At 39.4% G+C, this 16,753-nt stretch overlaps 1 protein-coding gene across 8 annotated transcripts in view; it reads right to left on the bottom strand.

Annotated features, from left to right (window-relative positions):
• Positions 1 to 16,753, bottom strand: part of PPP4R1 (protein phosphatase 4 regulatory subunit 1) — a 65,195-nt gene continuing 48,442 nt past the window's right edge. For 7 of the 8 annotated variants that reach the window (XM_057368919.1, XM_057368916.1, XM_057368920.1 and 4 more), the window contains 9 exons: positions 12,401 to 12,576; positions 8,325 to 8,420; positions 6,865 to 7,050; positions 5,259 to 5,420; positions 4,584 to 4,684; positions 4,088 to 4,208; positions 3,855 to 3,989; positions 2,719 to 2,860; positions 1 to 1,086 (listed from right to left, as the gene is read on the bottom strand). In XM_057368919.1, coding sequence (XP_057224902.1) covers positions 923 to 1,086; positions 2,719 to 2,860; positions 3,855 to 3,989; positions 4,088 to 4,208; positions 4,584 to 4,684; positions 5,259 to 5,420; positions 6,865 to 7,050; positions 8,325 to 8,420; positions 12,401 to 12,576 — 1,283 coding nt within the window. In that variant the 3' untranslated portion in view covers positions 1 to 922. The remainder of the gene's footprint in view (positions 1,087 to 2,718; positions 2,861 to 3,854; positions 3,990 to 4,087; positions 4,209 to 4,583; positions 4,685 to 5,258; positions 5,421 to 6,864; positions 7,051 to 8,324; positions 8,421 to 12,400; positions 12,577 to 16,753) is intronic. The other variant, XM_057368922.1, reaches the window with a different exon arrangement.

Consider the following 16,753-nt stretch of genomic DNA (forward strand, 5'->3'; position numbering starts at 1 on the left):
ACTTATTCTTTTAATGTCTTAAAAAGGTCACAAGATTTCTTTCAATCTTATTAATAAATTTTATTTGGACAAGTAGAGAACAACTTGTATCACAACAGCTTTTAAACAACATGATTAAAGACTGCAGCCCACCAAGGAGGCTCACAGATATGTACAATATATGAAGAAAAAAGTTGCACCTTCAGAGCCGATCATGATCAAGTTAAAAATACCTGACTTAAAGTACATGTGCTAATAAATTTCCTTTAGGTCATGACCAGCATGAAAATAATTAGGACACAGGTACTCAGCAAAGTTTTCTGCTAATGGGTACAGCAATATGCTGCATTTAAGGATTAAAATCAGATTCTATTTTAGTGTTATAGCACTGAGCCCTTAAGAGAAATCCAAATTTCTACTTTTCCTCATTTACAAACATCAAAGCTATTCCCACTTTAAGGGTGTGCCCAGCTGCACACAAATCAAGTCCTTGACCRATAAAAACTTTAGCACTAATACTGGAGGTCTCAGTCCYGGTACAAACTCRCCTCTCTGGCCATCCTGCCTATCAGCTGCTACAGAAAATACTTTCTAAGTTAACTCCTCAGGAGAAACAATAMAGGTCTCTGGAAATCATCACGTCCTTTCTACAATGAAAATGATCTGCCAATTCAAGTTTTGTTTGTTCAGGAAGACAGAAGATTTAAGGCTTCGGTGGCAAAAATAATCCTCTGAGAAGTGTGTTTCTAAAGTCAAGCTGACACAGGTAYGTTTACTTCTCCTTGACTTAAAATCCCTGGTTATCAGGTTTAGATAACATCCACCTGTTACATCTGGCAAGAAATCCCTCCTTCCAAAGAGGTTGTTCTAAATCAACCATTTTAGAAGCATTTGAGGATAGTTTGTTAAATTTTTTTTCTTTAATTATAGCAACACTYAAAACTTAGTAAGTTGATGAAGCAGTGCTCATGGCATCATCCGCAATTTTGGTACTGGCAGGGTGGATGCTCGCAAAATACTTGACRTCACTGTCACCATCCATTTGAAGAGCCATAATTGTTTGTTCCACAGCTTCTTGGTGTGAGTTGGCAGAATTCAGGAAGTATTCTGTAAGAGAAAATGCACAATACTTATGGGGAGGAAAGGGCAGGAGATACTTCAATGCTAAGCTCAGTGTAGCCTGTGAGACACAAAATTTCAGAGGCCAATGCACTTACAGTCCAACTGGAATATCTGAGCAGGCACAGGAGACACTTCCAAATATACCTCTATGAATTCACCTTAAGAAAAATCGTTCCATGTTTCAGAGCACAGTTGCTCKAAATGATCCTGTTCAATACAGGATTTCTATGGCCCCTCAGTATAAAAGTATGATAAATTCCATGGCCAAAGAGCAAGGAAAAGCCTGGAAGCCACTCCAGACAAGAGTGCTGGTATTTGTGACACAGAAAAGATACCATCAACCCATGGTCATGTCACACCATTCCCCTGCCAGTCTTGCCAAACAATTACCAAGTGATAAAATTAGGGTAACATGAAATAAGAGTGGAGGCAGCTCCAACACTTGACACTTCTGATGAATTACAGGACACAAGGTGCATAAAAGCAGCGTCAACTACAAACAGCTCACAGGAACATTAATTGAGATTTGAAGTTTAAAAACTCCTGAATTGGTTTTTTGCATCTGCCTTTCCCAATCTATCTATCCTTCCTAATCCATCCTCCCTTGAGGCAGGGACTACCTGTGCCATAAGCTTTGTAGTGGCAATGCAAAATGGAGGAGTGCCATCCATGTAGGGCACACAAAATACATCAGAGCAGGGAGAAGATGACATCCTTGGCACAGTTAACAGAGGATAAATCACTGCCCATCAGCTGATCCATTTCAGCTTCTCCATGTGCTTCCTCAGAGCCAGCATGCACAGGGCAGCTCTTAACAGCCCAAGGATGTGTTGGCATCCTTGGCAGTTTCTGGTGTTTGGGACATACTGCATTTTTCTACAGTAGTCCTAMAGCCAATGAGTGGTTTTGAGAGAGGAAGTGACCAGAACTGGATGAACTATTCTGAATGTGGACACTGCAGTTTTACAAAATAGCCTAATACCTCTAACAGTGTTTTCCTTTACAGTGCTTTGGACTCTGAGCACTGCTGACTCCTCTGGCACCTGTGATGCACTGGGGATGCTTTCCTAAGCAAAGTCTGCAATTCGAGAACTGCKTATTTCCCTGAGGAGAAGCCAGAGAAACTTTCTTCCCACTTCTGCCATAAAATATAAAAACTAAACAGCAGCCATTTCTTCTCTCCAATGAGAAAGAGAAAACAAATGGCAATTTGTATTTGTAAATTTTTTTCTTACTCCTATTACACAGAACATCAACAGATTTATTTTAATTAAATGAAGGGCACTGTTCAACAACTTCACAGTTGCTAGTTGCTTATCTGTGCTTTCTGATGACACCTCTACAAAGTAGCTCACTCATGGAAAATGACACCAAAAGAAAAGGCTGGCATATGAGCAAGAACTCATTTCCTCAGCATGACACAACAGCAGGTCRGATACCACAACAAGGATCAAAGCTTATCTCAGCCAAGGTAATATCCCACACCAAGGAGACTGTAAAAGCAACAGCAGCCCACATCTGATGTTGTTTCTTCTTTCCCAGCTGAATTTAGGAGAATTGAGGGACAAAAACAAAAACCCATGCAGTCATCCCATTACATCTCTTTCTGCCACTAACCTTTCTCTAACAGGGTTTGCTTTAATGTTTTTGCAAGCAGGACTCGAACATTTGGAACCTTGTCAGATGCCAAGTGTAGTAAGTGTGGCAACAGATGCACAGCAAACTGGTCCATGGGCAGGCAGTCATCCTCAATGATAGTCTGGCAGGAACACAGAGGCAATTCCATTAAATTTCAGCACAGGGAGGTGAAATTCCATCACATAACCAGAGTTAACAGATCTTACTACCTTTGTAGCACCTATACAGTAGGCAGTATCCATGAAGTTTTAAAATACGGTACAGTACGTTCTAGCACAAACCCAGACTCAGTGAAGCAAACTAGAGATGAGGAAATTCAGGCTTTATTTTGTATGAAACTTGGAACTCCYTTTTTACCTTTTTTGTTTTTTTAAATCACTGTACCATTTGAAAACAGGAGAGAAAATTAGACACCTTTACAATCCTTCTCATGATTTAGTCTTTGTTTAAACTAGGTACTATATTAAGACAAAAATGGTTTATCTCAATAAATACTTCTTATACCCAACATGTTTCTCTAAATAAGCTCACACTTCTCCAAACACTTTAAAGAACTGTCCACCTGGGCAGCAGCCATGGTGACTCTCAGTCTGCACCTCTGCTACAGTCTCCAAATYTGACCACTTCCTTGGGATCCCAGCTAGTTTCAACTCTGTCCATTTTGCTAAGAATGCATTGGTTTTGACCTGGCTGCACAAGCTGGCTAAAGAGGTACAGGCAGCACCTACTGATTGATTTCTAAAGATTTATACAAATCTCACTTCATGCTGAGCAACAAAGCAGCTTCCCAGCTTAAGAGGTTATTTTGCYACACTTGTGCTCTATGTTCAATATCAGATTTGATGACCTGGTGCTAATATGCTGAGCTAAAGATGGAGTCAAGCTCATCTATGGAGAAACAGGGGAAAAMCAGCCATAAACTACTCCCTTGGAAACAAAGTTCTCAAATATTCACCAATATAGTGTCAATAGACAGCTGGAGAGTTTCAGTCCCCTTAATTCTCATCACCACCACCCAAACCAAAATCAAAAAAACACCAAAAAAACAAAAACAAAAAATCCCCACACCAAAAAAACCCAAACGAAAAAAAAATACAAATGAAAAGACATTTCACCTGGCAAATAAAGACAAAAGTCTGCCGACCAGACCATTTGTGGCATCTACAGAACTTTTCAACAAGTTCATTCATGAGGTCTATCACGAAGGTTGGTGTTGGAGCCATGTACAGCTTTTTTACCATTTCACTAACCTTGATAAAACAAGAAGAAAAAAAAGTAAATACAAAAATTAGTACTGACCACTAACAGTCAAAAGTCTGACATCCTAAATTCGTTTAGACTGTTTTACCAGCTTGTAGGAAATCCAGCGGACAGAGGACACTTTGTCTGCACAGAGACTGAAAGCAATAGGTCGCAGGTAGTCATAGATGTCCCTGGCACTGTACAGGTCTAGAAGCAAGATCAGCTGCCTACATRATGGAAGACGAAGCAAAGAGAGCACATCACATAAGAAAAAAGACAGCCTAACTGAAGATCTTAATTTATATGACAACATTTATCAAATATGCAATGAGGCCGTAATTAATTACTGGGAAGCAAAATCTTCTACTTTTCAGTGCCATCAGCTTGACTAGAAGTCACTTGCAAATATTAAATTGCCATTTACTCACAACGACAAAACAACCACTGGGAATTTTTAAGCAAGTGGGACAAGTGGAGGAGGATAAGGACCATCTACTAATCAAAAAAGAAATTACGAATATCACTGAAAAACATCTATWATATGATTTTCACATTTTTTAATATCTACAACAATAAAAATAATCATTCAGAAAACCACATACTCAGCTAGCTCAGCACGGAAACGCCAGTTCCTGCTGTTATCAGTCACCAGGAATTCCTGAAGCTGATAAAGATACTCTCGTCTTTTGTCAACATGAAGAAGCTGTAACAGTAAATATAAGCTTACATGAAGAACTAAAAGCTACAATCAGCAGATAGAACAAGAACTTTAAATAAAACTCATGACAGGTTTTAAAAACTTAAATCTTTAGCAACAGTGTTGCTTTCCTGGGCTAAACGCTGTAATGCCTAAGGCTGTAAAATCACATCGGGCACTCATTAAAGGACAATGTGAACAAGTCTCTCCTTTTACTCCAGGAAAGAAGGCATAAAGATGGTTTTAGGATTTGTGTCTTTCAGCTCCAGAAATGAGGCAGTTACAGAGAAACTTCTACAGAAATTTGACAAGTAAGTTGTGTAGGCAGATTAGAGCTATCAAAAAAACAACAAAAAAAAACAACCATCCATTGACATCCACATACTGACATGAACAAAGCTCTTCAGAGAAGAGAAARTATCAGCAACACAGATCTCCTGCAACATATATTCTAGTATTCAACAGACATCTGCAGAGATTCCCAGAGAGTTACATGTGTGTTATGTTAAAAAGCAAGCACATACAAAGAAATGAAGCAAAATCTGTAACTGCACTTGGCCTGAGCTGAACACAGACATACCTTCAGGAAGTCATGCAAATGCTTGAGCACACCTATCCTCACTTCATCCAGGTCCTTCAAAAAGCCATTGAAGACAGGAACTAAATCTCCAGCTGTAAGCTGGTCTCCAAGGATGACTGCAAGCTCATGGATAGAAAATGCCAGTGTCCGCCGAACCTTCCACTGCAATATAAATAAATCAAGGTTATTGATCCAAAGTGCTCCAGTCAAACTTAAGGGTCRGTATCCAAGCTGGACTCCCAGCAAACTACACTACTTACAAATACCTTCAACAGTGTCTCATGTTACAACTGAAAATTACACTAGAAATTTAAAATGAAAAATAAAGAAAGGAAAATGGAAGAGATGACAAATAATGAAGTATCATTTCTTCCACCTGAATATCAAGGAACTAGGCAAATGTAAGTCATCAAAAGATTTTCATTTTCCAGGTGCCAGGAAGGAAATAATATTCCTGACATCAGTGCTCTTGCACACATTACTTTAGCACAAATTAGTTTCATGCYACCACTCTCTCATCCTGTTTTTTAAATTAAATGAGTAAGATACATATCCCACAGTATTTCAGCTGGGATATTTTAGCTTCCATAATAGGTAAAGTTTCTTCCATACTGAGTGCCCAGCAGCCCAAGGACCAGGGGAGCTTTCAGACACACCAAATTGAGGGTACACTGTTAATTCGAGTAATTTTTTCAAGTCAGTATTTTTAAAATAAAATAGCATCTATTCTTTAGCCAGCACTGTCCAATTAGCATGGACACTGTTCTTCTGCACTGGTTTAGCAATCCAGTCTTAGTTCAGATTAGACTGATAATAAATTCTGGACACTTCTGAACACAGGGTAATTTGTTTTTACTTATGTTTTAAATTCATTAGGTGGTTGTTTTTAATGGCTGCAAAGGAGTCTGGAAAACATGAGCAATAGCCATGCATAAAATTACTCACTATGTATCACTGGGAACTGCTGCTCTGACAGAGCAAGCAGCAAGTTCAAGAGAGGTGAAACAGTCTGGGAATATTTTAAAAAACAAAAAGAGCATTTCCAAAAAAGGAAACAAGGGAGAACTGTGAAACGACTGCAAACCAAAAGCAAAATGCAAAAGCCACCTCCTTACCACCTGACAACAAGGAAAATGCTGCTATTTCCAGTATTTGTTTTTAAAGCAGCAGTGCTGCTGCGTGGTGATAGCGATGTTATTCCTGTCTGACTAGATGTGGCACCAAGGCCTGGTGTGAGGCTGACTCACTGAGCTCCAGACATGCCTGCAGGGGCACGTCTGCTCACACAGCAGCACAGCCCCAATTCTCAAACCCAGCAGACTCCCAGACACTGCCATCAGATCTCAAGCAAGCAGAGGAAATCACAGACCTCCCCTCATTTTCCTACTGGAGATCATCTTCCGCTCGTACCAGCCCATTTCCTTACTGACTGAGCACCAACCCCGCTTCCTCTGAGACAACCATTGCACTTTCCTTCCTTACCACCAGCAATAGAAAGCTCCGTGTAACAAGCAGAGCAGCCCAACATCCAGAGAAATCACCACACAGGTCCCAACTGCTCTGTGTCACATCACAGACATGGGTATTGRTCCCTGCTTGATCTCACCTGCATGTCAGATGCCAGAGTCTCGTAGGTGTCTTTCAAACAGTGCCAGTTCTGCCTGCCCAGGGTCAGTGCCACGCCGGGCAGGCTGTAGGCGCAGTGCTTGGCAATCTCGGTGTCGACCGTTTGTGCGCGGGACGGATCAGTCATGGATAAATACTGATCCAGCAAGGCTTGAGGTACAACATCCTGCACAAAGACAAGGGCAGAATATCCACACTATTTTCAATCACTCCTCGTGGCATTCACTATAGTTTCAGAGCATGCTATAAGGAAAAAAAAATCCACTTTTTCCTCCACAACAATAAAATACGATTTAATTTCAGTGTCTTAATCAGAGCACCAAAGATTCCAAAGAAACAATAACATGACTGGGGGCTATTTGAAAATATACAGACCAGWCTTCTTAGGGAGTCCAGGAAATAGAAAAACTGCATTCTACCTTTCTGCAAACATTAAGATTATGCTTTGTGCAAACTGGCCATTTTCCATCCATAAAGATAGAAGAGCAAATGATGAGACTTGCTAAAAAAAAAAAACCTTTCCTAATTCTCTCAAAATCTTGGGAAGGTGAAGAGAAGCAAACTAAATTAAAAATGCCTTGGGAGGCAGGGAATGGAAGGGAGCAGGGTATAGTGTGTTCAATATTGCTTCCAAACTCCCTGAATAGTCAACAGGAAAGAAAAGGCTTGTCCAGAGACAGAGATCTCTGGTAAAGAYCAATCCTTTTGTCCACTGAGGAATTAATGCATGTGAACCAAAATTTTGTGAAAACCTCTTTGTGTTGACTTCTCTGCCTTYGCTTCAGCTGTGTCAGGGACTGACTCTATTGAGGGGTACACAAGAACATTTTCCTAACACAGCTGCCGAAGAGCTCCACTGACCAGAAYAAAAGAGGGACTGAGGTTCCCACTCAAGGAATCACACTGTTGCACAGTGGCACACTTAATACGAATTATGGAACACTAAACATTTGATTCCTTTTGGAAAAAATACCAGAGACAGTTCCAGCTTAATGAAACGCTCTCTTAACTGCTTTGCAAAAAGCTATCAAGGGGTGCGGGCAGTTCCTCTCAAAGAATAAAATAAAAATAAAATAAAAATTAAATAAAATAAAATAAATCAATTAAAAAATTCCTCAATAACCTAATTCATACTACAGCACAGTTTCCACAGGAAACAAAAGCAAATGAAACAGAACCTGAAGATCTGTGACAACTGTTATGTCAAAAAAATGCTGTCATCTCTCATGCATAAATGTAACAGAAGCGACTGCTAAATGAAGCCATTATYTCTGGAAACAAGGAATATTTTAAAATTAGTCAATTAAGAGGTATTTAATAGAAACTACATCACATCACAAATGACTGAATGAAAAAGGGGATAAAGGAAATCCCCATACACATGAGACCAATTTCACTTATCTGATACATGTAAGAAAACCAGAAGTCACTGTMATTTACCTGTACTTTGGATTTTCTTTCTTCTTCAGGGCTGAAACTACTGTTGGTACTCAAATCTGAATCATTATGAATATAGTGAAGTGTAGAATCCATACTCTGGGAAAAAAAAAGAAAATAAAAAGGTCACACAAAACACACTCTACGAAGAAGTGCTGTCCTCACATCAAAGTCTATTTCTTAGATTAAAGGAATACCTGTTTTAATATGAAACACAATTTTACTGTGGCCCAAAATCAAAAGGTCTGCAAGATAAATCTGCTTTCAATTTCAGAGGCTCCTGTTACTTTGCTCCATTTTGGTTCTTACAGAGTGAAAATCACAGAGGAGGAGTATCTTTGAGACTGCACTAATGAAAACGTAACTAACATACGGGTCACATTGCTTCTCCCCTGAATAGAAAATGAGAAAACCTGTAGCTTATTTTGCTSGATTTGTGGTAGAAAAAGGTCAAAACAAAGCCACCCTCACACTGAAGCATAGAGCCTGATGAGACTTAYGCTGTTGCGCCTTTCCTAGGGGTGATTATTCCATAATCTTCTCTATGGATAAGCTTCACCTTATAAAACTGAGTCCTACTTGGCCATAGCTGCTGACAAGACTCATCACCCCTCTCAGCAATCCTATTAAAAMCTTTTTTAGCAATCATTTTCAGCTACACATCTGGGCCTTGAGGATAAGGGCAGAGACTCTGAGAACAGTGGCAAAGGTGTGATGGGCTGCAATAAACTGTGCTGCTGGGAGAATGCAGCAACAACATTTCCTTTGAAGTGAAGCTCCCCAAACACAATGGACTTTGCATAATAAACCATGAATTTCAGGAAGTATGTGATGAATATCTGAAAAGCAGATCAGGCTGCTATTTGGTGGAACAGGACAAAGGCATTTTTTCTAGATTTGAGCCAAGGTGATGCTGCAGGGTGAGCACCCAGGGTCAACATAAGCAAKGTGAACAGGCCTACTTCTACCAGCTGTCCAGATCGTTTTGACGACGAGAATTTTCCAGCAAGCTATAAACTTCTTCAATAAAAAGGCCCCAGGCTACACTCTATCTTCCTTGTTTTGACTTCAGACAGTTGCCTTTTCCTCCTCCATGAGCTGCTTTCATCTAAGCACTGGGCTGTAATTTTAGCTGCTGAAGCATAATTACAGGTGATAAAGAACAGGCAGAGCTGTGAGGCAATTGCATATCTCTGGCACAGCAGTCCATGTCACCTGCCAGGCTTAGGAAGCAGCAGCACAAAGGTGTTAAAGAGCCAAGGAAAAAACAGATTTGCAAGTAACTCCATAACTAAATGTGTCCAGCAGCATACATCTCCAACTATAACACCTCCAAAGGCTCTGAAAACTATCTCTGCAAGATTTTTAGTTTGACAGTCAATTCCCCCTTCACTCTTTTTTAGCCTTTTTTCGGGTTTTTTTTTTCTTCCCCAAAAAGAGATTGTCAGAGTCATCATCTTTGACCTCTTGCAAACCAAGGAATTATGAGGCAGCCAGTACACAGTGCTAGGCACAGTGCTTTCCATRAGCAGCCAGTTTGCATGGGACCAGAAGTTAGTCATCCATTCCGTTACAATAAAAAAATGAAAGGACCCCATCTCACATACTCTGCTACCTCAATTCCCAAARGGCTAGGCTTTAAAATATTAAAAAACACTTTTAAAAAAAATTATACAACTGAATATAACAGAGGGTGTCACAGATGTGAACACTTTTACCCAGCCATTTTTAAAGTCAAATAATGCATTCCAGAGAGAAAGGGCTTCTATACAGTAGAATGACACCATCAGTCATTATTTAGGTTATGCAGCATCTCTGTCCCTCAAGATCAAGTTCCATCTGTACCTCTTCCATGTACACAAAACCAGGACATGAAAACTCAGCAGGGTTCAGCCTGAAAGCTTCTTGTGTACCAAATGCACAGTCTTTGTCATGGCATTACAAATCCCTAAGGTGAAGTTTCCCTTGGTAGTGTAACAAGAGCTCTGGGGTTGTGCTCCAAAGATCTCTCTCTGTGTCAAGGGCTGCACACCAAGACAAGCAGTGCTGGTGTTCCCTGAAAGGCCCACACAAAGAAGAGGCCAATGTCAGGGTCCATCTCCTCCTGGCATCCATCCTATTCTTAAAGAGAGGTTCTTGTGCCAGAAAGGAGTGGGAAGGTTTTAGCCCAGTTTCCTTTCTCCCTCCACCTCCAAAAAAACAAGACTCCCATATTCCTTATGAAACCTTACAGAGAACATACAACCTAAAGAAAATAAAAACAATGGCTCTTGAGAAAAAATAAGCAGCTACCCTCAACAAACAAGCTTCGTTATGTCCCAAAATCTTACTGGTTCACTTTATTACACCATTTATTTTCATTCGAATAGAGAATCTCTCTTTAACATGTAACACTAACTCCTTCATGAGCTGATACAGCTGCCAAAGGACAAGSAAACGTGGTTTTGCTTGCAGAACTGTGCAGGCTGCATGCAAATATAAAATGCTGGAGCTTGATTTCTCTCAAGTGTCTATTACCCTACTGCTATGCTGACACTAAAAAACACAAGCAAAGACAAAAAGAAAAAAATCACAACAACAAAACCCCCACTGAACCAAAAAACCCAACAACCACCTGTGAAAATCACAGGTCTCTTCACTGCTAGGGGCAACAGCCTACTTGCTCAAGGATCACAGCTTGATTCCCAGAATTCTAGGTCACCTCTATAATATCCGTTCACTTGTAAAATGAGGACTTGATTCAGTGCCAGTAACAAACAAGGAACTGACAGATTAAGAGCATCCTTTAAAGCATAAAACTGAAACATGCAAAATCAACATATACCAGCAATGTGATAGGTTCTTACACATTCTGTGAGCACTATACTCTGTATACAAAAACCTAAAACACAGGACAGGTCTCTCTGAACAAACACCACCCTCGCTACACCCCAAAATTCTTTGGAACAGAGGACAACTGTGCAACTGTCATTTTAGGTTAGCATTAAAAAGAAGTGACTACAACAGATCCTATGATAATAAAAGCATATTGAGCCTGACATAAAGGAACTGGGGGCAGGTTGGTGTTTTTAAAACAACCATATTTGTAGAGTTAAATTATGATTATGTATAATCTGCAATATCCAAGTAAATGTCATATTCCTGAACTACTCATATGTTTTTGGCCTAGAYGATRGTTCAACAGCTTAGAGAAAAAGTTAATTAAATGTGATCAAGAAACACTGCTCTAATTAAAGAAGGATGAAATTGTTTGCAGTGAACTGATACTAACTCCTAGACATTTCAAAGACATTTGTCAAAATTTCTGGAAACACCATTTAAGCAATATGATTCAACAAATCACTTGCTCTGCCTTATGGAGCTATTTTGGAACTACTGCTTTCTGCAACAGAAGCAGCATTTMATACCACCAGAGCTTGTGGCATTATATGCAGTGAATGGAGCAGGCTGGGTCTGACACACAGCAAAGAATAGAAAAGAGTATCGAATGCCACAACTACAGATGGGACAGAAGCAGGGAGGGGGGCTGAAGAAGTAAGTGTAAAAAACTTCCAAGATGTTACTGATTGCTCCAATAACTTTCTCTTTCTGCAGTGCACACAASATCTCAATTGCAGGTCCTGAACTTCTCTTACACAGACCAGTAAACTACTATAAATCAACAGGGAGCAGAGGGAAAAAGKACCTCATTCTCCAGGTTTGGGGGCGGGGCACTAGAGAAGAAGGTTCACTTATTATCAGCAGGGCTCTGTTTTAAGCAAGGTAATTTCACAGCAATAAACTGTGGTAGCTTTACAACATCTTCACATGCAACAGTCACAACAGAAATTTTAACAGAAACAGTTTCAAGAATTTACATGGACAAGAGCAGAACTGGCAAAAGCAAAGGCACCCAACATAACTCCTTTTATTTTTGAAACTAGCACTTCAATACCAACCTACAAAATTAAATGCCACACTAACCAAAAGTAGAAAGCATTTGGCTGTAATCCTCACATGAATGCAAATTACAGCTCTGYTACTGGAGCCCTGGAAATCCTACTGGGAAAAAAAAATGAAGTACCAAACATGCTTCTTACCTCAACAGTGTCACCAATTAAAGGCACAATATCACCCAGTATAGGTTTAAAACTCTGTTGGTCATTGATGGTTAGTTCAGTCTGTGAATCTGTTCCCTTGCCAACACTGGCCACTGTCTCTTCTTGCGGATCCAAACTGGATGCTCTGAGTGCAGCAGACAACACCTCCACTTGTGCTGCAGTACATGAAAGAGAAATAAATGAGACTAAACTACAATAAAACTTTTATCAAGACCTGAAATCAACTTTTAGACACTAATTAACTGAAAGATGGCGGAGGAACTACAGGAGAGGTACAAACCTCAGATCATTAGCTGTTGTTAAATTCCAAACTAGGGGCAATTAAAGTGCTAGATCAACACCCACTGTTTTCTAGGGTRCTCAACCAAACCACAGTCCAGGAAAACATGTCCTTAAAGCTAAAATAAACAAACAAAACCCAAAACACAGTAAGAATACAGAGACTGCTGTTATGGCAGGATCCGTTCATTAAGAATTTTAGTAAATATTAATGGTGCAAACAATTTTTCTGGGGCAGAACAGCCCATGAATATTAACTAACAGACTGGGCCATTTGTCAGAGGTGGGACTAAGAGAAAGAAGGGCAAAGTAATTAAAATAAAGATTGAGAAGAGGTTTGGTAGTACACAAAGGATTTCAGTCCTGAGAGGTTGCTTCTCCCTCTATATATGTTTGCTAAATTCTTACATTTTTATAGCAACTCTAAAGCAAGATCTATACAGAAGGATGCCAGACCTGATACTTCAACCTTCTTGCATCCTCCAAACAAATCAGAAGGTTGTACAGTTTGTTCTCTTRTTCATCTAAAGAAAGCATTAGCACTCCATACTCTGCTATCCACTCTTCTGGAAAAGATCCAGCAGTTCTGAGGCTGCTCTGCTTTCCATCCYTCTGTTTACTGACAATTAGAAAAAGATTTGTTGAGCAATGTTCCTTGAATATAGCCTGACCTGAGATCAGGTATCAGAGGCAGTCTCAGCTGCAAGTAAGACAGAATTTAGTGCATATTAATCTACCCTGCCACTCTCCTCCTCCARTTCTTTCCAAGAAGGTAAGGAGGAAAAATCTCCTCACTCATTAAATTTACCCAGCCATCCAGAAGATCTGTTCCTTATAATTTTTGTCTTTTCCAASGTTTCTTAAATGTTCACTGTGAAATTACATGGCAAACCATATGCTTGTTTTTAATCTCATATTGCATACTAAGCTCCAGAATTCTGAATTTCTCCCTCTAGCTTTTTGAGTATGGTTGTTAATGAGAACTAAAGAAAGAAAGTTGGACTCATTTGTAGATAGAAGAAACAGATATGAAATACAACTGTTACAAGAAACAAAAATAATTAATTCAGAAAAATGTTAGATTAGAAATCTTAGCAAAAACTAGAAAAAACACTATGGGTTCAATGGTTTGTCGGTAGAGTCTGATGAGCAGGAACAAAGATAATGCTTTACAATATGCAATGCTAACTCTAACTGTGTCAGATTTCTGATAAAATAACCCAAATATATTCTTGCTGTATTACTGAATTCCTTAACAGGAAACAGGAAAACCAAATTGCAAAAAACTTAAGGTATAACCAACATCACACAAATACTTCCACTATGAAACATATTATGTGAAAAATATAGGTTAAATATATATAACATATACTATAATTTACATATACATACATAAAAATATTTAATTTTACAGTTTTTAAGATTAATAAAAGATTGCTGCAACATCACTCTTCAAGTGTTACTTCACTGACAATAAACTTAAATAACTAAGACACAGGAGAATAAAAAAGACCGAGGTCAATAAATCTCTCCAAAACTTACAAAGTTACATAAATCACCCTCCAAATCAAGCAAAATACATGGTCAAGCTAGGGCAAGAAATGCCTGACTTATTTCCAAACTCTTTTCACTTACATAAATCAAACAAAATTAAAAAGAATTATATTCTGCTGCACATTAAGGAGACATTTTTCTCGAAGACTTTTTTTCGTGAAGGACAACTTCATGAAAAATGTGCACTCCTCTCACCTTCACTTCAAAGTCAGGAAGGCTTATCCTGGCTAGGTAAATATATATTGCTTCAACACGGTATATGTATTTACTGAAAAATCCACAGAGTTCCAAAGATTACGTCTAGTAACAGGAAGTATCAGCAGCAGCAATTGGGAATTTTCAGAGACATATTCCCCATCCATGCCCCACATGTCAGCCTGCACACCTGGACCACCCTTGCTCAGGGGCTTAACAGGATGGAGACAACACCTATCTCGATTTTCTCTGCCCTAGAAGAAAATATGACAAAAAGATGCACTTCCTCAGCTTCTTGTCAATTCTACAATCCCAAAATGTGGGGATGAAGGACAGGAGAAGCCAAACTCACAAGGATTTCACTGATTGGCAAGTGCCTTCTTTCTTTTTTCTTATTCATAGGTCCTGTCTCCACGGGTGACTTCAGTACTGCCATTCACTGAAAGGTGAATGACTTGAAAGTCCATAAACATCTTAAGGTTCTAGTTAAAAGAAGAGCCAAGCATTGCTGCTGCTCCCTATTTCTCAYAAAGATATTTCCTACTGACATGAGACAGGCAATGGTTTCCAGAAAATTATTCCAAATTCCAGTAAAGGATAAGACTCTCCTCTCATGAGTAACAGAGAAATGCCTCAGAGCTCTTAGGAAGCCAGGTTTGGACAGAAAGATGAGAATCTGCTGGCTAACCAGCTTTCACAACTATCATCAGTAAAAACTGGAGCATAAAGGTCRGTTTTGCACATAGCACAGAACTCAGGTACTGCATTGCTCAGATAAAGTCACTGTTCACTCCATTTTCGACCATTAATTCTCTCTTCAGCTTTTGCTTCAGGTGAAATATATGTTTGAACAAGGAAGTATTTACTCTTGGCTACTGTACCTGCATCCTAAAATATCTGGCATGATCTATAAATTCTAAACCACATTTTATCTAGTCTTATTGAATTTCCTGGTTCTCAGGAATTTCTGTCCTTTCAATAAACCTTATTGTTGTTTTCTGTTTCTCATGAGTTTCACTAGAAGACATTGATGTTTCTTCTTTTTTTCCCTTTTTCCTTTCTTTCTTTTTCCTAAAGGATCTGCCTTCCTTACCTTCACTTCTTACTCAGAGGCAAAAGCTATGGGCTACGTTAATGGGTACAGAGAAGTAACTGAAACATAAAAACCAGGGGTTTCTTCTCCACTTACTCCTCACCTACTGCTCTCTTTAACAACAACGTATTTTAGATTTTCATGGCAGGCAGTGCTAGTAACCTAACTAATAAACATAATTCTCATAATGGAATGGGATCAACTGACTCCACATTTGGGCTGGTTTATCCCTATTAGGCCTCCTTTGGGCAAAGCAGCTTTGTAACTGGCATAAGCCACAGCTAGCCCCAGTAACCTGCAAGTCAGGCTTCCTTTATTACCCCAAATAATGTTAAGGAAAGCTGACACTAACACTACATGATTTAGCCCTTTCTATGAAGAAMATAAGGAAATAAAGCCAGTAGAAGAAAGTGTCCCTGGGAAAAAAAACCCAAAAAAACAAAACAAAAAAAAAACCCACAAAACCAGAGAAATAAAAACATCTGAGAAAAGCAAAGTAATCTCTGAAGAAAGTAAAGACAGCAGCAGCCTCAGGGAACTGGAAAAACGTGACCTGAATAAAGACCCTGTGATAATTTAAAAAAAACCTGGTATACTTCAGAGGAACGTGCAGGTTTACCATCTCCCAGTCTGAGACCTTCCAGATRTCTGGCCAGTGGATTGGAAAGGTCTTTTTAACAGGGATTACAATACCAGTGCTTAACTTTGCACAGCCCACGTCGCTCTGCTAGCCAGTAGTTTACCTGTGAGAAGACAGGCTGTCTTTATCTTGGTTGCTGACCACTCAACCTGCTATTACTCAGATTTATCACTTTGGCAATAAACTAGTTCTGGAAGGAAAGCCCCAAGATAGGTAAAGAGTGAGATTCAGTTAAAGCAGTTCATCCATTTTTGAGAATGAGATCAGGAAAAAAAGATATTCTACGATGGTTACTGATTACCATTAAATGATTGTATTTGCTGGAGATCTCATCAGTTTGCATGCCTTGAAGAAAGGATCTGAGGCTCAAAACAGAAACTGCTCTAATGTGGTGCACTACAGAAACCCCCAAACAAACCAACACCACCATCCCCCCAAAAAAGCCCAACACAAACCACCAAACTAAAACCACATAACCATGACCAGTGTGTATATAAACAGTAACCCCTCAGTCCYTGGCATCCAAGACATCTGGAAGATGGGGATATGCACTCAACATGCTGTACTCTGG

Source organism: Malurus melanocephalus, unplaced genomic scaffold (assembly GCF_030028575.1).
Source record: "Malurus melanocephalus ecotype Western Australia unplaced genomic scaffold, MMel_1.1 scaffold_99, whole genome shotgun sequence".
NCBI classification, from domain to species: domain Eukaryota; kingdom Metazoa; phylum Chordata; class Aves; order Passeriformes; family Maluridae; genus Malurus; species Malurus melanocephalus.